We start from the raw sequence: 23,460 nt of genomic DNA, 5'->3' as shown, positions 1-23,460 counted from the left end.
GGTTTAAAAATTTTTAAATACTTCACAGCAGCAATAAGAACAGAAAATTTCTACCACTAGATGATTCCACATTTGCCACTAACTAGTGGCTAACCCTTGGGGAAAGTTACTTCCCCTATGAGAGATCCGTTTCCCCTTCAGTAAAAAATAAGTGGGTTGGACTAAATGATCCATGATAAGTGGGTTTCTTCCAGCTTTAATGTCTCATATTCTTAGGAGCCTTCTAGCCAGCACTGTTTTAAAACCACAAGGTGCCAAAGTAGCCCAAGCTTCACTCTAAAAAGCCAGCTCTCTATCTGCCTGCTTCACCTGTGGAGTCAAATAGAGTCAAAGCCCCACAGAGCTAGAAAGGACCTTCAAGGCCATCTAAGCTAATCCCAACACATGAATCCCCCATGCAACTTCCGTGGCAACTGGCCAACTCCTCCTAACACTGAGCCACTTAAACATCAAATTTGATTTAACTGCCCCTTTCTGTGAAGGACAGAACATCTTCTCCTGAAACTGCCTGCTTCTGTATCCTAGGAATAATTCCAGCACCTGATGAACAAGTAGGCTTCAGAGTCAGCAACAAATACCTTGGGTACCAGAAAAATTGGGTTGGGGAGGTAGTTATGAAAAAGAGGTTTAAAAAAAAAGAAAACAGAGGCTAATTGTACTCATTTCACAGTGCTTTCCTTCCTCACAGGCATATCTTGAAAAGGTCTGGAGGAAGGTCAAGGCCAAATGACTGTCATCATCTGCCCATAGAAATCCAGGCAATCTGCCCCTGTGAATGAAAGAAGCTGGTACAAAATGGAACAGAAACCAAAATAAGTATCAAGCAGGATTACTCCAAAACTAAAGGAACCTTCCAGCCTTGAATGTATTTAGGTGAAAACTTCTCAGTCTGAACAGACAGAGGCTCAATCTAGCAAGCACAAAAATCTATCACACAGAGGAATAATGTTCAAGCGAATCAAGCGTCTATGGACTCTGAGCTGGGAGGGCTGGGTGCAGAGCCTCCAGAGCATTAGTCTGAGGGTACTTGGAAAGGAAACAAGGAGCCACGAGGCTCATGGTGTTCTTGGACAAAGAAAACATGGTGAGTAGACACCCCATCTTCTTCCATCTTACGCAATTAGAAAACCAGGTCTTGGAGTAAAGACATTTATTGATACCCATTTGATATAGTTCAATGAAAGAATCTATAAATATAAAAGCATTTTTTCTTTTGGATATCACCATGGTCCATGTAAATACTCAACAATCAGAATCGTCTGCAGAAAGCACTCCAAGTCTCACTGTTAGGGTTATAGAACTTAATATACAGATTTAATATAACAGTGGCACTTATGTACTCCAGTGGCTTTTACACATGTAACTATTGGGCATCTGGAGGAAAACAATATGCATATTTCAATCAACTGAAAAGATTTCAATCACCATCAAGAAAACGATCAAGAATTAATATTGTGGGTAAAGAAAAGTACCACATTTGACACTTGGTGTCAGAATACTGGAGACGAAGAATGTAAACCAAACACAGGCTTGGGACCACGTGCTCTCTCTCCCATTCCCAAACAGACTGAAGTGGACCCAGCATGTTACAAGCTATTGATGCCTTCTGGATCAGTCTGACAAACAACAGCAGCTGGACATACAGACATCTATTATCCGAGAAAAAAATATACATACATACATACATACATACATACATATATATATATATATATATTTTGCTCCTATCAGGGTAGCTAGAATAAGGTTAAGGAGGGGTGAGCTAAATGTTTTCATGACATGATGAACACTTCTTCCACAGAAGAGTGAAATATGAAGTCAAGTTAAAAATATTCCCTTGGTTACATTAAATCCTGATCGTGAAAGTGAAAATTGTGGTCATCTGTCATCTTCAGGAGAGAGAAACAAGCCATTTTGGTGCCCAAAACTCAAGTGTGAAATTTCTCTACAGTCTCAAAGCTTTTTCCTCAATACTTTGGAGATGTGGGTAGCTAGAGTTGAGCCCTGCATTCCAGTTGACAAGGGTTGGAATTTTCTTCATTTCTTCAAGAAAGAATAGTGAAATTTTCGATGCAGTCACACTGTTTGTCTTCTGAGTTAGAGAGCAAGTGCATTAGTGGATTGGTTTTCAGTGTGTGGTGTCCACCATTGGAATTGGAGAGGCAGTGTTAGAACTCAAGCAAGGCAGGGTATTTTAGACTAATCAAATGACAACCTGGGTGAAGCTTGGGATAAATCTGTCTTTTCCATTACACTCAACTGGCAATCACTGAAACTCTCCATCAAAAGGAGGAGTTTAATTTGCATTTGTCTCCAAGTCTGATATACTCAAACTACTAAGGGAGGACTCAAAAGAGGAAACACACACACTCAAAAAAACCTGGAGTTTCCAATGTTAACTTCAGTGGCCTCAAGTGTTTTTTTTTTTTCATTTTCTGCTTTTTGCTTTTTTGTTTTTGTTTGTAAGAAACACAGTAGCTTCAGTTGTGCAATACCAGTTGAAGGGGCTTTTGTCCAAATCAGAAAATAAACCCCTCTATCCACTGGAACTGGTACCAGATTCCCACAAACCCCAGCTATTGCCGGTCCTGTCACATATGACATCTGACTCAAGGTTGGAGAAAGGGCCAAGGAAGAGCTCCTTGGCCCATGTTCCCACTAGACGGCATTTCTTGGTGCGCCATTGTGAGTCACTGCTTTCATGGCACAGGGGTTGGCTTGATGGCTGCAGGCTCTGTGAGAGGTCACACCCACCTCAAAAACTTCATGAATAGCTTTGCGGAAACAGTGGAAGTTGTAATCTATTAAACCTGCAAGAAGAAAAGAGAAGATTCTTCCTAAATGCCAATTGTGAAAGTGCTTGCTAAAACTTCTATCTGGGGGGGGCGGGGCAAGATGAATAAAAGCACACACACCCAAAGGAAAAATTCCCAAAGGTACTTTTGTCTACTATTTCAGAAATGTGCCAGGGGTCACTTTTAAAAACAGAGTAAGATAAAGTACACCAGACTCACAGAAGACAGTCAGCTTCTCAATCATGTGGGCCCCACTACTCAGCTAGCTGTTACTCCCTCAGGCAAATCATAGGCTCAATAAAACAGGGATTCTGCTGTTTGCAGTTTTAGAAAAGTGAGCTATTCTTATCAAACAGTGAACAACTAGAAAACCCTTTTCAATACTTTATAGCACCTGGATGCTAAGCCTAAAGCTCAGTAGCACTGGAGAACACTGAAAACGTCAGTATATTTTTCCAATAAAAATTCTTTATGAACTGACAGAAAGTAAGCAGACCCAGAAAAAAACAACATACACAATAACTACAACAGTCTAAGGAGAAAGACAAAAAAGCCAAAAACAAAAACACCATGAATTCTAGGTGATTATATAGAAGAAGTCTGGCACTGGAGAAGAGTTGAGAAAATGCACCTTCTTCCTTTCTTTGCAAAGCTGGAGAACTATGACTGGTTCAAATCTGGCCTCAGATACTTACTAGCTGTGATTTAAAAAAAAATTCTTTGTTACCAGATATGGCTCAGATATTTAAAAAAAAAAAAAGAAGTATCAAAAAAAATTTTAATTCAACACAAAACACTGTCTTTGAACAGCTTAACTTTCTCAGAAAAGTCACAAACAAGCAGCAAAGGCAACACAAAAGTCCAATTCAAATGTGATAGCCTACTGATATGATAACGTATTACACACATGCACCTTTAGCTACACATACTAATCATCTTCCTCCAGTCTAGCAAGAAGGAATTTCAGAAGTAAATCATGTTGCTAAGATTTCCCTTACAGTCATCCAAGACACCCAGTAATAATGAGCTAGATTCTACTCTACGCATAAATCATTCACTGATAGTAACTTGGATACAAGCATTATAGAAGAACATTAACATCAGCCCCTGTTAGATGATGCTTGGAGTGATTTAATTCTGGCAAAATAATTGTTACCATTATTATTATTTAATTATTTGATTCAGGCAAAATATGGGCCTAGCAATCGGCTGTGCTTGACATACGAATAACAGTCAGGCTAAAATAAAAAAGATGGTCACCAGATTGGTTGAAATATAATGCATTTTTGTGGGCACAGCAATTCTCCAAGTCCTTCCACTGCCAAGTCATAGTGATCATGGGACTGGGGATGAGGAACTTGAAAAGAAATAAGAAGGATTTGACAGCTGCCTTCAAAGATTTAAAGGCCTGTCTATCACTGGGAAGAGGGATCAGACTCTTTCTTCTTGGACCTGGAGGGCAGAACTAGGAAAAATACTTAGAAGCTGCAAAGAGGAAAATTTAGGCTGGGAATAAGGAAAAACTGTCTAACCAGAAGAGCTAACCCAAAGTGGACCAGGCTTACTCAGGTGACAACAGGTTCCCCAGCTCTAGATCTTCAAGCAAAGGCTGGATGACCTCTTGTTGATATGTAACAGAGGGGATTTTTGTTCAATTGCAGATTGCATTAGAAGTCTCTGCTGTCCCAATTCTGATTCTACGCAATCACTTCTCTCTAGACCTCTCTATAAAATGGGAATAACAACATCTGCACTCCCTACCTCCCCAAGGTCTCATAAGGAAAACAATGTCAAATCTTAATGTGCTATGGAGAGTTATTTCATGTGACCCCACTACATCCCCGTAGCCATAGTGGGAACCTCTGCTAGTTTACAGCAAACTCCCCCCATACCACTTCTCTCATTTCCATCACTGGTGAGGCAGATGTAATGACAGTCAACAAGATGACTACTCTCTGATCCCCAACTACATCACAACTCCAGTCCTATATGCACGTTCCCAAATAAACATAACAGAACTGTGGACAGAACCATGCCAGGATCAAATGAGATAATAATTGTAAAGTACTTAACACAGTGCTGGTACATAACAAGTAAGCACCACGTAAGTGTTAGTAGTTAATGTTATCATTTGCTGACTGGTTTTGTGAACCACTTTTTTCATTAAAAAAAAATTCTTTGTTACCAGGTGTGGCCGAAAAAGATCATAGGTAGTTGTATGGATGGTTTAAAATTACTATGAGATGAAGAAAATTTACAGAAAGAAACATAAAACATTACAGGAAACCAATTGCCCCAGAAGAGGATGGGAAAAGCCTAACAGCAGGTCCATAAAGAGTTCTATGCGTTCCCATGCCTTTCCACTGCTTATCTATCCTCCATGCCTGGAACACACATCCACCTCACATCTACCTCTAACAAGTACCTTGTTGTGTTAAAAACAATGCTCAAGCAACGTCTTCCACATGAAGCTCCCTAAGCTGCTAGGTGCCCTCCTCCAAAAAATATACCTTTGTGTCTATTTTGCATCTATTATTTATGTACATGTCTCCCTCAATCAAACATAAGCTCCTTGAGGGCAGGGACTGCTTCATTTTTGTCTCTGTATCCCCAGCACCTAACAGAGTATCTGACACACAGTAGGCATTTGACAAATGTTTACTGACTGATTCATAGTTTGACCATAAGCTCAATATTATTTAACAGTCACTGCTAAAAAATCTAATAGCACCCACAGCTTGGAGGGTAATAGTCCAACTGTATTATATGTGCTGGTCAGATCATAGCCAGAATATTGTGTTCAGTTCTGAGTATGTTTTTTTTTTATTTGATTTTATTTTTATTGATACTTTCTGTTTTTATATTACATTCATTTCTTACTACATCCCTCCTCCATCCCCCAATTCATCCAGGCATTCTTTGTAGCAGAGATAAAAGGGGAAAAATGAATTCAGTAAAACTAACCAACACATCAACTCTGTCTTACAGCATATGCACAATTCCACATCCATAGTCTCTCACTTCTGTAATGAATTGAGAGGGGCTGAGTACAGAGGGATATTGACAAATGGGAACCTGTCCAGAAGAAAGTGACCAGGACGAGGAGGAGACAGGGAACAGGTAGAACCAAGAACAAGGGACCATTTGAGCCACTAAGAAAAGAAGACTCGGGGACTCGAAGGGCTGTCCTACAGAAGACAGCAGAACCAGGACCAACGGACAGAAATTAAGTGACTCTGGCTCAGTGAGGATGACGTTCCAACAGCTGGCAGCATGCAGTGATGGAACAGGCTTCCTTGTTCACTTGTTAAGAAGCGAGTTCCCTCTCACTGTTATATCCAGGCAGAGACTAGATAATTAGCAGACATGGTATAGAGGAGAATCGGGCATGGGGCTGGATTGTCCCCTGAGGCTCCATTCAATCCTGAGGTTTGGATTGTGTTTTTTAGAGCGTAAGGATTGGGAACTCCTCCAGCAAGAGAACAGGACAGGCAACTTCAACCATTTGCATTTGGCTGACCATCTACTCTATGGACTGATGATACTAAGCATTTAATACAGGTTTTTTATGGTCCTGACATTTTGCACCTACCTTATTTGGGTCACTTCCCATCCTTCCCTCGTGCCAACCTAGTCTATGTGTTGAACTAACACAGACTCACTTAGTCAATTAATTTGATTAAAATAATTTTTAAATTTTTAAATTTAGTTGGAGTGGTGGGAGGAGATACGATGAAATCCAAAGTTAAATCACTCCCATTCTTCGCATTGCCCACCCTGACACCCCAAACACACATAACACTCCACCCTCACCCCTATCCCTACCCCAACCTCCCCCTTCTATTTCAGAAACCATAATCAAATCAAATCAACTCAGTCACTGCTCCTGAAAATGATGGGTCAACCTACTCACTCACGGCTCCCTTCACCATTCCCATAACTTTCCAAACCCTGTGTGGCCACCACTCCCGATTATGTGTTGCTTCCTCCATTAAAATATAACTCTTCCTTGGGGGAACAGAAGTCTTCCCTTTTGTATTTGTATCCCTAGTGTTCAGCACAAGGCTTTGCACACAGTTTAAGAAATGCTTTTTTTATTCATTTCTTTATTCATTTGGGGACTACTGATTTTTCATAATAAGCCCATAACATCCCATTATTATTTTCTGTGGTAGTCAAAAGAAAATAAAGTGAAACAAAGGACTTTACACAAATACAGCTTTTAAAAGTCGCCATTACCTTTACGTTCAAAGCTTTCTTCCCTAAGAATGCAGACCAGTGCCAAAAATTTTGTCACTTCCTTTAAATAAAGGACAGTTGTGTTATTTAGTTTGATAATTGCCATAGATTCTTTATCATATGCACTTCCACTGCCATCTTCCTTTAACCTATTTAAAAGAAAAAACTTTTTGTCACATGTTCCCAATCGGATTTCCAATACCCAACCTTCACCTACAATACATAGCTAAATTGCAAATCATCATTATCCTGCGCAGAAATATACAATATGACAAATGCTTCATCGCAATGCCCTTAATGGCTTTCAATAAGAATGAATACTAAAAAGAGAAATATGGAGTTTATTGCACATAGTACCTCATTTCCCAAAGCATTTTGCCAATATCAAGTTTCCCCATATCAGAACTGGTTGCATAAGGCTATTTAGTGTGTTTTTATTTTAGTAGACACAGACATATGTATAGACATACTGGACTATGTCTAGTATAAGGTTCACAAAGGTATGATCACAAAAGACCACACAAATCTCGTCATTTCTAGGCTACACATCGCTTTGTGGAGGATGGCAGCAATGTTTGTGGCCCTTGAAACATCTCACCAAATAGGTTCATGCTCCTACCTGCCTTAAATCTATTCCTATATATTTGGCTCAGATGCTTACCCTCTCCTTCCCATTTCTTTCAGGTCACTGCTGGGATCTGAAACCCTGTGAGAAAACATACTCCCTTGAGAGAAATTCTATGTTCAGGGGTAAATATCTTTTTTTTTTCCTCACACCGCATTAGAGTATCCCAAATATGAGATGAAGAACATTAATTAAATGCTTAAAAAAATGCCTCACTTAAAGTGTGTCATTTAAAATTATTCTATGGTAGGTGACACGGGCTCTGCAAATGATTTCTAAAACTCAATAACTGAGGAAAAACATAAAAGCTGGAGGTGTCTAACCCTTCACTACAGAATGACATAGGTAACTTCTGAACTACATCCAGCTGTTGTTGTTTGGCCATTTTTTCAGTCACATCCAACTCTTCATAACCCCGTATGGGTTTTTCTTGGCAAAGATACTCAAGTGGTTTTCCATTTCCTTCTCCAGCTTGTTTTACAGATGAAGATACTGAGGCAAACAGGGTTAAGTGCCTTCCCCAGGGTCACACAGCTAGTAAGTGTCTGTGGCTGGATTTGAACTCAGGCTTCCTGACTCTAGGCCTGGCACTCTATCCACTGTATCACCTAGTTGCTCCATATCCAGCTACCACCAGGGAATAAGGGGAGAAGAAAGGGAAACCTTCATTTTTCTCAAATCGTAAAGTAGAAAACTGTCTTCTGGAGAGAGGGAAATTAGCAAGAATCTATTTTATGTTTTCAGCACTGATATAACATATAATGTTCTCTTCTAGCCTCTATGCATGGAACAGAAGAAAAGCGAGTTGAGCATTACACACTATGATTTTATCAACAGACTCTGAAAGAAGGCATTTAGAGAAGTGATCACATCAGATGAAGCACTCACAGAAAGAAGTTCTGAAAAGTTACAAAGAGTTTCTGATCCTAACCTTGCTGGAAGTCCTGAAGCCATGGACCAGATGAAATTAAGTTCTATTTGAGAACAGCTTAGTGAGTTTAGTGAGAATTGTACTGATTTGTACCTAAGATGTTTCTTTCTTTAAAAGGCTTACTAGTAAACATCTTTTAAGTATAGTATTTGTTGTTTATATTTAGTCAGCTTAATACAAAGTATTGTTTTTTTTTAAAGGAAGAAACACATGCTTATCTGAATCTCAAGCAGAAGCTTTACTGATCAGACTGTGTGACCATAAGTGAGGCATCGCCATTTTGTGACAGCATACCTTAAATTCAATAAACAGAAATCACGTCTTAGACGCTAGAACTACAAGCCTCAAGTTACAAAATGTCATAAGGGGAAAAGAATAAAACAACTATACGGGCCAGGATAATTTTTCCTATTGTCATCTTGTTGTATAGTCAACGAAAATGAAAAGGCTCTGGCCACAATATTCCAGAAAGTCATGTTTGCAATGCTGGCAATTTTAGTTACCTGAAGTTTAACCTTCTAATACAATTTATCTGTATTGTTTTGGGGGGCGGCTGGATGGTGCCATAATGCACAAAGCCCCCAGGGCCTGTGGACTCAAAAAGACTTTCTGAATTCAAATCTGGCCTCAGACACTTACTATCTGTGTGACCCTGGGCAAGTCACTTCACCCTGTTTGCCTCAGTTTTCTCATCTGTAAAATGAGCAGAAGGAAATGGCAAACCATTATAATGACTTTGCCAAGAAAAACCCAAAAATGGTCACAAAGAGTTGGGAGCGACTGAAACAACTGAACAACTTGGGATAACAACTTGGGACTTGGGATAAAATGTTGATGGAAAGTAAAGAAAAAGGGCAGCTAGGTGGCGCAGTGCCACTGGCCCTAGAGTCAGGAGGACCTGAGTTCAAATCTGTCCTCAGACACTTGACACTTACTAGCTGTGTGACCCTGGGCAAGTCATTTAACCCCACTGCCTAGCCAAAAAAAAAGTGAAGAAAAAAATGGGAATAAAGAGAACCCGAGCAGGTACTTTACAGACCAGATGAGTAAAAATGTGGTACACATACTTCAAGTGTCTCTGAAATACAGGATTTAGGGAACTTTGAATCCTATGATGGTTCATAAGCATAAACTCATCAGAAAAATAAAGATACAATGTGCTTGCATAGACTTCAACCATCGCTTTCACAATAACCTGTCCTGATCTCTAGAGAACAGAAATGGAGGGGGTTGATCTCAAAATATTTAAACCTAAACATCTTTTGGCACTTCTCCAAAACAATGGCCCTCAATATTTTCCTTTCTAAATTACTAAATATGAAATTATTTATCAAAAATTATATGGCATTTATTGTAGGAAAAGGTTTTATTTCTTCTATTTTACTCCACAATTTTACTGATGTACCCCTATTTGTTTATTCTAAGCACATTCCATATCCTCAGGATCACCAGATGAGCATTTGCAGATTCTTTCAATATATTTCAAGCCCAAAAGCATTCAATGGACAAATTATTTTGGAAAACACTGATACTGGGTAGGGAACTAAGTAGGAAAAAAAAACTTAAAGAAGAGTATGAGAATCTGTTTATGAAGATGCTAAAAAATTCTGACGAATGCACAACAGCCTTTGCGGAGATTGAAAACTACTTTGCTTGTCAAAATCAAATGTCTCATTTAATCTACTGATTATTTTTTGTCTTAATTAAAGCAGAAATGTTGGTTATTTATTAAAATTAGGCACCAATGACCAACAAAAAAAAAAAACTCAATCAAGAGCCAAACACACATAGGGAGCAAATTAATTTAATGATCCTGTGGCCCTGCTGGTTTTATTTCTTCTCTTCCTGTGTGGTGCCACACAGGGTTTGCTGCCATAGCTCGAACCCAGGAGACATTTCTCAGTCCTAGGCAGCCTCCCACCCTCCCGTTTTCATCCCTTCTCCAGGCCTGAAAGCACAGTCCTGCTGCTCTTCACACCACCTCTGTTTCCACTCAGGATTCTCCTCAGCCCCGAGCCTCTGGGCAAAGGGCCCCAGCTTCACCTTCCCTGTTGTTTCCCAAATGAGGACCCACGTTTTCTTTAAGTTTACTACAAGTGGCTCCAGGGGACATGGATAAAACAACAAATCGACAAATTAAAAGGAGAAAAGCTACAAGTCTTAAAAGCCTTAACCTGAAGGCGCCTCTGATTCACTAAAATCTCAAAGTATCTATGCCCAAGCTTCCCCAGACACACAGCAACATAAAAACTGAGCAGGAAGGGACCGCAGAGGTCATTCAGTCCACTATCCCTGAGTTCCCTGCCAATGGTCCACTTGAACATCTCCAATAACAATAGCATATAATGATAATAATAATAACATTCATATGGTGCATTAAGGTTTGCAAAGCGCTTTACAAAGATTATCTCCTTTGGTCCTCCTGGCAATCCTGGGAGCTAGGTGCTATTACCCCAAATGCACAGATGAGGAAACTGAGGCACAAGAGATTAAGTGATTTGCCCAAGTATCTGAGGCAGGATTCAAACTCAGTCCTTCTTGATTTCAAGTTCCACTGTACCACCTGGCTGTCACCAATGCTGGAGACCAAAATATCTCCCAGAGCAACCCACTCCACTAAGAGGCAGCAAGATGTCACAGGGGATGGTACTAGACTTGGGAGTCACTGCCTCACACACCAGCTACCTGCATTAGCCTCTGAAAGTCCTTTCACTTCTTTGAGCCTGTTTCTTCCTCGATAAAATGAAAGGGTCAGACTCAATGGCCTGTCAGGTCCCTTCCAGCTCTAAGACTGTAACAATACATTCTAGAACACTCCTAGATTCTTGTAATGATTCAGCAGTTTCCTCTTACAACCAACTGAAACAGGCTTCTCAGGGCTCCCTCCCTCCACAGGAGAGCCTTCAGCTAGCTCCAGCTCCACCCACACCCACCTCCTTTCCCTCCCTTCTCCCCCAACTTTTTTCTTCTCCAGGCTAAATACTTCCAGCTCCTTTCTTAGTTAACGCTTCCCTCCTTCCAGTTCATCTCTCGGTTCAGGGCATCAGAACTGTACAAATAGTGAAGAGCTTCTCTGAGTACTGATTTCTTATGCCAGCTTAGGTCTCAGCCTGACAGAAATCATCTCTTCTGGCACAGCCTAACAGGTCACGCCATCAGGCTTTGACACCAGACCAAACTGTGCGGCTCCAGGGCAGGAGAGATTTCAGCTGGTCCTGTGGCGAGGTCTAGTGGGGGCTTTGGGTCCCTTCCAGAACTGGCTCCTAGTGTTCGTGCTACGTACGAGACCCCGGTGATTCCCTCTGGCACAATACTTCTGTCTTGTCACTGACCTCAGCCTGCTGGATCCTGCCCAGTCTCTGGCCTCCTCACACCAGACTCCCCACTATACTGCTCTCCTGGATTCCAGGCCATCTTACACTCACCTTATAGTTACCTCTTTTATTCCAACTAGATGTTTGCATCAGTTTAGCCCCCAGAAATCTTACTACCACTTCTACCCACTCCTCTCAGACCTGAAACACATTCACTAGTCACTTAGACTTACTACTTCTGAGAGCTCATTCAAATACAACTTGTCTCTTACCCCGTTTTTCATCTAACCTCCATTCCGAAACATATTTTTCCAGATTTCTAGCACTACAGATTTTAATCAGAACATATTTTGTAAATACACAAAGAATAGTAGAAACATCCCACCCCTCTCCCCATAATAAGATGGCTCATAAAATGGCTATTTCCTCTTATTTTCACTCACCTTTTTTTTTACTTAAGAAGCTAAAACAAAAAATCTTATTCACTTACAAGACAAATAAGGAATACAAATACTCCTTATACATACAAATATATTTATCTATGTGTGTATATGTATATATGCATCATATGTGTATGTATATATGCACATGTGTGTATATACACACACATATACATACAGACACACCCACACACTAGTTCTCATATTAAGAAGATGGAATAAAAACAAAAGAGAAATAGGAGCAAAGCAACAGGGAAGACAAGTGATTGGGAAGACAAAAAGCAGACTCAAAGAGGGGAATGAGTGTGCGTGACCCAACCCAAGAACTGGGACAAAAGGGAGGCAAAAGCAAACTGAATATGGAAAAGGCTAGAGAGACAGACCAAAGTAAGCTCAAGAACATCTGGAAGAAGGACACAGGTGCAAAAAAGGCAAGTGGTGAGAGAGACAAAGAAGTGACGAAAAGATAAGCCAAAGTCAAGGATCAGGGAACCTGCAAAGAGGGAAAGCCAGACTAGGTGACATAAGAAAGACAGGAGCATGAGGAAAGACAAGAGACTAGAGGAGCAAACATAACCAAAGGACAGCAAAGGTGGGAGGGGAAAGAGAAGCTCATGCAGTTCTTGGGTCAGCATGGTAGGGCCCAAGAAAAGACAAAGCACATGGTGGCAGGAGAAGAAGCGAGTGCTGTTCTTAGATTCAGCAGAAGTGGGGGCTCACATCTGCCACCCTCCTAGTTGGGGGGTCTATAAACAAGACTCAGAAGCTGGGCCAGAGTTTCCACATTTGTACAATGTGGGTCAGGAGTAAGCAAGCACTGAAGCACTTCCCTCATGGATCTGACACGGAGAGCCAATGACACCAGGGGGTTTGGAATGCTATAGAAATACCACTTGTTGCTGTAAACTTAAATGTAAGCAGCAAACTCTTCTTGTGCCCCTTAATCTTAATCTCCAGCAGAGCAGAGGTCGCTGGCCTCTGGGAAGCCTATCAACCCTCCAAAAGTTTGAAAGAGTCACTCTTTTGGCTAGCCTGCAAACCAGCCGATCTGTTTTTTCTTTGTAACAACTTTCACTTCAAAAATGCACCCAAGAAATCCAGACAAGCTATGAAGAAGTTCACCTTAGGAAGAGTGAGTCTGTTTTCTTGCTAGACATAAAAGCTCTGACATCCAAAATTATCCTTTGAAAGATCAGCACCTCCTCTCTCCCCAATGCCTGAAGGTTACATTAGAAACTAGCAGATAGTATATTATTCTGAGCTTTGTTAATAATGCCAGACCAGCTTGATTTAGATTCTAAGGGGAATAATGACTACAAATAATATTCCCCTACCCCCCAACACACACATACATACATTTAAAAAATAGATGGATTGGGACAGCTAGGTGACTCAGTGGATAGAGCTCCAGCCTTGGAGTCAGGAGGACCTGAGTTCAAATGTGACCTCAGACACTTGACACTTACTAGCTATGTGACCCTGGGAAAGTCACTTAACCCCTATTACCTCACCAAAAAAAGAAAAAAAAAATGGTTTACCACCATTCCTAAGAGGAACAAGGACTCACTAGAAGAGTTTAAACACAAATCAAAACTCCCAAGGCTATTCTCCATGAGATAGCCACAGAATCTCAAAAAGGAGAGAAACATAATCTCTAGGCTGCAATAATATGGGCCAAACCAAATGTGCCTCGTGCAGTACTTGGTAGAAGACCAAAGAAATTATGGCCCAGGTTTAACCCAGGAGAGGTTCTAACCTCCCCATCTCAGAGGAAGAGAGCCTGAAAAATAGGTCACTTACCCATATATACAAGACACATCAATTACAACATCAATCATGTCACAACACAGCTCATATGACTGCATATCCACAGGGGAGCTGTCTGTTGCAATGTAGATTTTGCTGACAACATCGAAGAGAAAAGCTTTTTCAATACCTGAATTCTTCAAAAAACAAAAATTAGGAAAGTGTTCAATCCTTCTCAAATACCATAATTTACACAAGATCTATGGAGATAATCACATTAATCACTTAATCACATCCAAATTCACTTCTGAAATGACTAGCTCTTTGCAGGGAGACATTCTTATCATGTGAAGCTTAAAAATGGAACTGCGCTACTGTCTGAGATGACCAGAATAATAACATCGCAAAATTTTACTTTGTCCTCCTTTGCCATCTATCATTGAAAAGTACTATTTTCCAAGAAGAAGAATAGTTAACATTTATATAGTGTTTACTATGAACCAACGACTAGGCCAAGCACTTTACAACTATTATCTCATTTGACCCTCACAACAACCCTTCGAGGTAGCTGCAACTATCCCCATTTTGCAGATTAGGAAACGGAGGAAAGAGAGATTAAGTGACTTGCCCAGGACCACATAGCTAGTAGGGGTCTGAGGCTGAATGTGAACTCGGGTCTTGAAAACTCCAGACCCAATACTCTATCCACTGTACCACCAGCTATCCTCAGAAAGAATTCCAGAGAAGAAGCCACAGAGAGAATGACAAAAAAAAATTTCCCCAAATTTTCCAGCCAGTCTATGCTTTTCAAAGTCCAAAACTGCTCAAAATAATCCCAATTTTCAATGCCACAGCCTCAAATTGCTGCAGAATCTGCATGTGACAATGACCATGAGAAAATCAAATACTGATTTTCTATAACATGAAAAGATCAGAGCTTTGCTTATGCTGGCCTATTTAAGCTCACCAGGTTATGATCAGGCAATATAGTAGCTAAGCTACCAATCTGACCGAGCATTTCCTTATTCACTGAACTGATTCCTCAAAATAGAAAGTAAGGCATAATACGCAATTAACTTAATTCAAGGGAAGAATGCAGGTTTTTGGCTTGAAAATCATCTTTTATATATGTCAGAAATTAGAAGAATAAAACAAAATGCCCTGAAAAATCACTTGATCCAAAAATCTCATTTTATAAGTGTGGAAATTAGCACCTGAGAGGTGAAACACTTTTCCCAAGGTTATACAGATAGGGAAAGGCAGAACTGGGACACTTTTCAGACAGAACTCAGGCCTCTCACACTCAGGCAACAACAAACTCCTTTCCAACAAACCATTAGAATCAAGGCTTAATGCATGAGCTCACACTCTCCCTCTCTTTTTTGTTAAGCTACTACAGTTCTCTGACATCTAGAAGGTATTTTCTAATTACAGACAATTTATGTTCTAATTGAAGTAGTTGGTGGCACAGTGGATTGATAGTTATGCCTGGAGTTCAGGAAGACCTAAGTTCAAATCCAGCCACAAAAACTTACTAACTATGTGATCTTGGGGCAAGTCAGTAATCTCTCTTTGCCTCAGTTTCCTCAACTGTAAAATGGGGATAATAACATTACATATCCAACAGGGTTGTGGTGAGGATCAAATGAGATGATATTTGTAAAGTGCTGAGCATAGTGCCTGGCATGCAGCAGGTATTACATAAATGCTTATTCCCTTCCCCTTCCCCCCTAAAAGAAATATAAAGGCTCTTCTCAGCATTTTATGAATTATAAAAGCAAATGCTATTTAGGAATGGAAAAAGACCAAAAAAATACTTAGACAAACTGAGCCCATTCTGAAACTGCAACAATACTAAAATGTATTCTAATAATGCTCCTACGACTAGAATAATGAGTTAAACAGCTTACTTACGGATATAAAGATATTTAATAGATTTTCCAAGGTCGGCAGTTGTGGAATGAGTTTCTGCACCACCTTACTAAAGGCTTCAAATATTGAATGGTCATAGATACTAGTCAAATAAAAGCTGGAAAACACAACCAAGTTTTATTAATCTGAAAAACATTTTACACATAGTGTCTTGTTAACAGTAACATGTAAAATTTTAAAGATCAAAATACTTAATTTCAACTTACTGGCATCTTTAAGTCTTGAGCAGAAGACTTGATTTTGTCATCCCCACTGTCCAATGTACAAGGCATGATTATAAACTAATGAGACCGATTCTCACTCGTCTCTTATAGAAATCAGTCTCATTACATTACCATCACACCATATACATTTGAAGTTGTGCCCAGGGAGGTATTTGGGACTGCAGGTGCATGAGCATGGATCTAAGTCTTTGGAATCTGATCCAAAAGGCTCGGTTTCTCAATTACAAAACTGAGCAGAAGTCACAGATGGAAACCAAGAGCAAGCTCAATCCAGAGAAGACATCAGTGACATCTGTTAAATAATAAATGTAATGATAGCTTGTCTTATCCTTGGGGAGAATGCAAGATGTAGGGACAACAATGCAGTGAACTTTTCTTCCCTTTAACTGTCGAAATGCTTACTAAGAGGTGCTTCTCAGCACATTGTTAAAATGAAAAAATATTAATAGCAAAATAAATAGTGAGAGAAGGAATTCCACCTGCAACACGAAGATGGTTGAAATTTGGGGAGAAATGTTCCCAAAATACACAGTGTAACAAACAATGAAATTGAGTCATGCTCCAACCTCACAGATACTCTTTAGTAATAATCACAAACCAAGAGCTGCTATTCTTTCAGTTGCAAACAGTTTGCAGTAGTAGGACTAACCAACCCCTAATGCTCTTAACTACAGAAGCTCATAAACTATCACCCAGCTCAGAAAAGAACCAAAATTTTTTGGAGCCCACTGGAGCTTGAAGGCCTGCCCTGCCACCCCTTCAAAGCCTCTCTGCCAATCACAGTCCTATTTAGTTCAGCCTCTCATGAGGCTGAGAACAAACTGACTGTTGGGCAAATAAATAGCTTGAATGAGGTCTACATGATGAGCTAGATCCGGAATGTTCTGCAACTAATCACCTAACAAAACATCTAGATACTAAGAAGGAGAGTCCTTGCACTAAATTCAGGAAGATTTTATTAGACCAAGACAAGGAAGTCCCAAACCAGATTTATTTTTTTATATAAAAATACTGACTTAAATTACTTGAGACAAGTTTTAGTCAAAAGACTTAAGGTGACTTTGAAGGCCAGGAAAACACATAGGTCATTTTGCTATGACTCAAATCATAAAACACTCCCCACAATCATGCTTAATAAAGGTTGGGAGAAGGAGAAGAGCCAGATAAAAAAATGGCTCTGTGGGAGGGAACATGAACAAAGAAAACCACAGCATGTACACTGACACAATTACAGGCATTTTTCCCAGGGTTCTTAAAGAAAGAATACACAAGTACCTAAGATGGAGTTTTTCTAGCCCAGCATCCGCAAGGTCATCATTGGCCCGCTGATGAATGTCCCTCTGAGTTTCTATTTTGTGATCATCAGACAAGCCATCAACTTTATGAATAAAAACCTCAAAGTTCATCTCTGGATTAACCTTGTAGGCTTTAGAAACAGTGATGTGAAGTCTTGTTAAAGCCTCCATGTAGTCATCCTATAAAACAGAAACAGAGAATTGAACAACAAACATCTATCCCATCTCCTTGATTCAAAATCCCTTTCTTTCTGTTAAGATAATATAGTCACACATACCAAAGTATCTATAACTTTGATAACTACACAAATTCTTTAAAAATAAAATATATCCCTTCCAGTCAATACTAAATATATTAATGTTTTCTGACTACAAATTTTCTAACGAGTTTAAATATGACACTCACTGTGAACACACACACACACACACACACACACAGAGGATTAGGTAGAACCCACATTCTTCCATAACAACTCATATCATTTTGAACTCATTCTTATATAGTTTCTTAATTCAGGCAAACAAGAAAACATGCTCCTTCTATTACAGGACACAGATAAAGTTATTTAGTCTAAGAGTCTACTTCACCATTGTTACTAAAAGGTACTGAGATACCTGACATTAGTCAATAAAAAAGGAAATACAGCAAAGACCTCAGAACTTCAGGATGTCAAATGTCCCCAACCACTTGCCCTTCCATACCTAAAGACTGGCAAGTTCCTCATATGCCACTTACTTCCTCAATTCTATCTTAGAATGCTGATAACTAATCTAGTGACAATTAGCAGAAACAATGTTTGAGAAACAAAGGTCAGAGAAAGTGAATCTTTTCCTTAGATTCCTGTGCTTTTACAACCAATTTAAAAAGAAAATGAAATCTGATTATTTATAACTACCTGTGCGTCAATGACATATATTAATGCCCCTGTGCCCCTGAAGATCATCTCATAGTCAAAGGTTGGGTCAAAAAAGTCCATTTGCCCAGGAAAGTCCCATATCTGGAAATTCACAAAGGAGCTATTGGAAATGTCATCTTTGTAAATTTTGTTGGTGCTTTCCAAAAAGAGGGTCTCATTGGGTGACATTTTATGAAAAACCACCTGTTAAGAGAAATAAAAGATCAGTCTTACCACTGATTACAAACTTAGTACACAGCATTCAAAAACTAGCCCTAGATTGGTAAAAAATTAATCATGAACCAATAAAGAAATGCAAGAATGGCCTTTTAGTAGAAGTTAATGGGCCTAAATTGATCCTTCTGCAGGGTCTAATCACCAATCTTTTCATTTTGCTAAAAGAGGCCCCATTAAATTACTGATTATCCACTAAAAGAAAATTGGGAACTCCAAAATGTTTGCCTTATTCTCTGCTCTATTTAAAGATCTAATCTAATAAACAATTTAACATTTAGAATGAGCTTATAGGATTTTGGGAGAGGGAGAGGAGCGAGACTGGAAGTGACTTTAGAGTTCATCCTCCTCTTTTTACACATAAAGACAGTACAGCCCAGAGAGGTGAAAGGGCTTTGCCTTCAATGGTGAACATCAGACAATTGGTTGTAAAATTAGGGCTAGAAACCAGGTTTGCTGACTCCCAGCACACCACACTACTATTATATCCAGCTTCACAATTTTTTACCCAACTTTAACAGCATAATCATTACTCTTTACACCCACATTTCCAGGAACTTCTTAATACTTTACTGTACAGTGAAAATTTTCATCTTTGCCTTAGGGACTACTTAAAGTAATACACTGACATTTAAGGGTCTCTTGGTTTAAGGAACAAAATCCTAAAACACTCCTATCTATTAAATCAATATAACCAACATCTCTAATAAATGGATTTTGTCAGACACTTAGATTTATTCCTTTTTGGGAAAATGAAATGGGTAACAACCCTCAAGTTTGGGTCAATGAGCAATAACCAAAAAGGTATTTGGAGCTACAGCAGACACTTTGTACATGTGAAATGAAAGGCAATGTAAGGATAGTACTATTAAACTAGTATTGACCTAAATGAGGGTGACATCATTCCAATGAATATTAAGTCACTTTTTGAAAGCATAAGTGTTCAGCATTTCATAGGATCACAGACTGAGAGCTAGAAAGGATCTTCTAACTGTGGACACACAGGAGATTCAAACCCAGGTTTTTGACTCCAAACTCAGTTTGATTTTCATTGTGCCATGTTGTCTCCAGACTTGCATCTAGTCCAAACTCCTGTTTTTACAGATAAGGAAATTAGGGCTCAAGGTCCACCAGAAGTAAGCGGCAAAAGTAGGTTTTGAACCCAGGTCCTCTCACTGAAAGCCCAGCACTTTTTCCACAGCACCACAGAAGATGCCTTTTATTCATTTTGTATCTACTATGCACTAAGCTCAGTTGATCTGCACTGGGGAGCTACAAAGATAAATTAGATGGTTCCTGTCTTCAAAGAGCTTACAATCTACTGGGAGAGACCAAACTTGTATACAAATAATCATAATACAAAACAGAACGTAAAAGCGCAATTGAGGTAACAAAGTAACAAGAGAATTCAGAGAAGAGATCACTTTCTGCTAAAAGAGGAGGCATCTGAGCTTTGATCTTACCAATTTGGAAGGTCTTAAGATAACAGAATTTAAAATTAACATGGACCTTAAGAGATAGAACTTGGCCAAAGTCACAAAGGTAGTCCATATTCTGGTCAGGATTCAAATACATATTCTCTGACTCCAGTCTTCTTTCCACTACACCTGGCAACCAACAAAGACAAGGCAGGGGCATTGCAGAGATCAAGGCAGAGAATGATGTGACATGGGTGGGAAAGCAAAGTATGTGTCTAGAACGGTGACGTGTCTGGCCTGGGGAAGGAAGAATGTATATTCTATATAAAGGGGCAGCGTAGTGGTTAGGGACTTGGACTTAGAGTCAGGGAAATTTGGGCCCAAATACCACCTTCACTGTATAACCCTGGGCAAGACACATAGTAAGCTTTCTGTGTCTCGGTTTCATAATCTGTAAAATGAAGGCGTCCATTTCTAGATCTATGAACCCTTGAAAATGGCACAATACAAGACTAGAAAGATAGACTTAAGTCAAACCTCTGGAGGAATAAGATCAAAGCTATCTTTCAGGAAGATAAATCTGAGAGCAAGGTGCTGAACAAATGAGGATGGGAGAGTCAGAAGCCAAGTGAGAAGCTACTGTATTAAAATGCCCAAAGGAAGATATGAAAAGGGCCTAGACTTAAGGCTGGCAGCAGACTTTCAGAGAAGGGTTGGCTATGGAAGCAAATTTATAAAATAAAGACTATACGATGTACAGAATTTACTTCCAAACTTACCTTCCTCACCATATACAGGAGAAATAGCAATAAGCTGTGTGTCTCAGGAGGTACAGCCTGACTATCTATGCAAGTCCAGAGACAGCATAGCACAATGAAAATCAAACTGAGTTTGGAGTCAAAGACCCTGGGTTTGAATCTCCTGTGTGACCTCAGGCAAGTCACTTCACCACTCAGGGGATCAGTTTCTTTATGAGTGTAATGAAGAAGTTGTACTAGATATCCTCTAAAGTCTCTTCCAATTCAAAATCTGAGTGTATGAGACTTGTTAGTAAATTAGTAATCACCTTCCCTTTTCCTCACAGGCCCAACCACAGAAAAGATAACTGGGTTCACATCTGTCTAGAAAATCCTTCCGAACACCTTAAGAGAGACCCGGTATCAAGTAACTATAACCATAACACTGCCATTCCATTTCACCAATCCTAAAACAGTCCTCTGACATTAACTAATTCCTCATAAACCAAGAAAGAAGTAAACAACAAATTCTTTACCTAACCAGATTTAATTTGGTCAGAATCCCTGCAAATTTATATCAACTCTCAGGAGGTATATGTCCAAAGATGTAGGATTTCAAACTAGAAGAGATCTATGTCCCTGGGAAATCCAGTACATTTCCTCATTTTGGTTTTTTGTTTTGTTTTGTTTTTTTACACTTAGCCCCAAAGATGAGAAAGGATTCAGGGCTGTGGGCCTAAAAGTGGTGCCTTCCAGATTATCTAGTCCAAGCCTTTCTGTCTGAGGATGAGAATGGAGGCCCAAACTTAACTCCAAGTCTCTCAGGTAGTAAGCAGCAGAGCCCCGGATTGTGGTCTAGGTGCACCAAAAGAAGGAAGCCATCGAATTAAGGGTTCGTGCAATAGGAGATAGACACAACGCTTCATAACGTCTAGGCCTACCTGGGGGGCTCGGGGCCCCACCCCCTTCTCTGGGTCTCAGTTTCCCTTTCTGCAAGAACGACTAGAACGAACCACAAAGCCTCAGTGCGCCTTCCCAGCTCTCGGGACCCCTGCCCGAGGGAGCCCCCGGGATCATAGATATAGAACTGGAAGGGACTTCCCAGGCCATCCAGGCCACCCCCTGGGGTTTACAGATGAGGATAATCGAGGTATGGACAGGTCAAGAAGGAGAGGGGGAGGGACAACCCGGAGAGCCGGGAGGAGGGAGGAGGGCTCCCTCCTATGTCTCCAGGCAGGGGCTGAGCCCGGACCCGTTTGCTCTCCCTCCTCACGGCGGGCTGGGCGTGGGCAACGAGACGCTGCCAGGGCCGCGGCCTCCGGGGGGCCCAGACTCTGGGCCCGCCCCCTGCCTCAGGCCGGGGTCCGAGGGGGACTGCGCGGAGGGACCCGGACTCACCTTCTGGATGGACGACTTGCCGCTGCGCCGGAGGCCCATGAGCAGGATCCGCGGCTTGGAGCTGTCGCCGCCGCCCGCGCCGCAGCCGCCGCCCGCCCCGGGCCCGGCCGAGCCTCCGCCCGCCGCCGCCACCACGGCCGCCTCCTCCTCCTCCTCCTCCACGCCGTAGCCGAAGTCCTTGGGGAACGAGTCAGCCGCGCCGTAGCTACCGGAGAGCGGCGCCTCGTCCCCCCCGCCATACTGCAGCGACATCGTCCCGGAGCCGCCGCCTGAGTCCTGACAGGACAAGCCAGGCCAGGCCAGGCCAGGCCGCCCCTCCTGCCACTGCCTGCCAGCCGCCCCCCGCCGCCGCTGCCGCCGCCCGGACCGGCCCCGACCCTTCCCGCCCCTCGCCGCGCTCATTGGGTGGACGCCCGAGCTCCGCCCTCTCATTGGCCCCCGCCGCTGCCACTCGGAGGCAGCAGGGTAGGCGGTGCCTCATCACGTGCCTTACGTCACCTGACTGGGCGCTGCGGGAGGGAGGAGGAGGAGAAAAAGGAGGAGGAGATGAGGAGGAGGAGGAGGACGACAGGGTCACGAGGAGGGTGCCCCTAGATGAGCTTGGAGGCCTGGTCGGTTTGGCTCGGCCCCTGCCCCTCCCTTCCCTTAAGCGCGGCCTGAGAGCCCGGCCCCGGGCGCCCTCCTCCCTCCCCCCACTCCCAGCCCGGCGCTTGTGGCCGTGCCAGGGGCCGTGGCCTCTGGCCCCTGGCCCCACAGGCTGAGTGCGCGCCCCGGCGTCCGGGCCTGCAGGAGCGCTCGCCTTTGTCTCTCGATCCCCTCTCCCCTTCTCTTCCCCCAGCGGACGGGGAGAGCCCTAGGGCCGGCATGGGAGCGAGCGCTGGCGCGGGGAGACCCCCCCTTAGGAGAGGAGGCTGCGCGGCGCTGGCCCAGCGGGCCGGTCAGGCCTTCAGGGCTGCCTGCCGAAAAAGATGGGGCATCGTGAGATCTCCTGCAGCCGCCCCGGACTTGGAACTTCGGGACCCGCGGCTGATTCCCTTCTCCACCTTGGCGGACGCTTGGCCGAGCACAGCCAGGCCTGTGCTCAAAACCCCTCCCTGCCTGGTAAGACCTGTCAAGAGTTTGGGCTCCATTGGCAAAGCTTTGGAGATGCCAGGGTAGATGCCTCAGCAGCTCGAGGCCATTTCCTCCAGAAACCTTCCCTGACCCCCGAATCCACCAACACCCTTCTTTTCCCCC

At 41.9% G+C, this 23,460-nt stretch overlaps 1 protein-coding gene across 2 annotated transcripts; it reads right to left on the bottom strand.

Annotated features, from left to right (window-relative positions):
- Positions 1 to 1,135: 1,135 nt before the first annotated feature.
- RRAGC (Ras related GTP binding C) lies at positions 1,136 to 22,532 on the bottom strand. 2 transcript variants are annotated; one of them, XM_027864501.1, is made up of 8 exons: positions 22,225 to 22,532; positions 18,438 to 18,641; positions 17,522 to 17,721; positions 16,005 to 16,119; positions 14,145 to 14,287; positions 7,696 to 7,740; positions 7,035 to 7,183; positions 1,136 to 2,810 (listed from the first exon to the last, which is right to left on the bottom strand). In XM_027864501.1, exons 1-8 carry the CDS (start codon positions 22,474 to 22,476, stop codon positions 2,659 to 2,661), a joined length of 1,260 nt encoding a protein of 419 aa, XP_027720302.1. In that variant the 5' UTR covers positions 22,477 to 22,532; the 3' UTR covers positions 1,136 to 2,658. The 2 variants fall into 2 exon arrangements, with proteins under 2 accessions (XP_027720302.1, XP_027720303.1); XM_027864502.1 differs by lacking the exon at positions 7,696 to 7,740 and having other exon boundaries at positions 22,225 to 22,530.
- Positions 22,533 to 23,460: the final 928 nt, after the last annotated feature.

The sequence above is a fragment of the Vombatus ursinus genome, unplaced genomic scaffold, assembly GCF_900497805.2.
Source record: "Vombatus ursinus unplaced genomic scaffold, bare-nosed wombat genome assembly UNPS02014775.1, whole genome shotgun sequence".
Classification (NCBI taxonomy): domain Eukaryota; kingdom Metazoa; phylum Chordata; class Mammalia; order Diprotodontia; family Vombatidae; genus Vombatus; species Vombatus ursinus.
The sequence above is the reverse complement of the archived record's forward strand: the minus strand, read 5'-3'. Positions and strand labels throughout refer to the sequence as shown.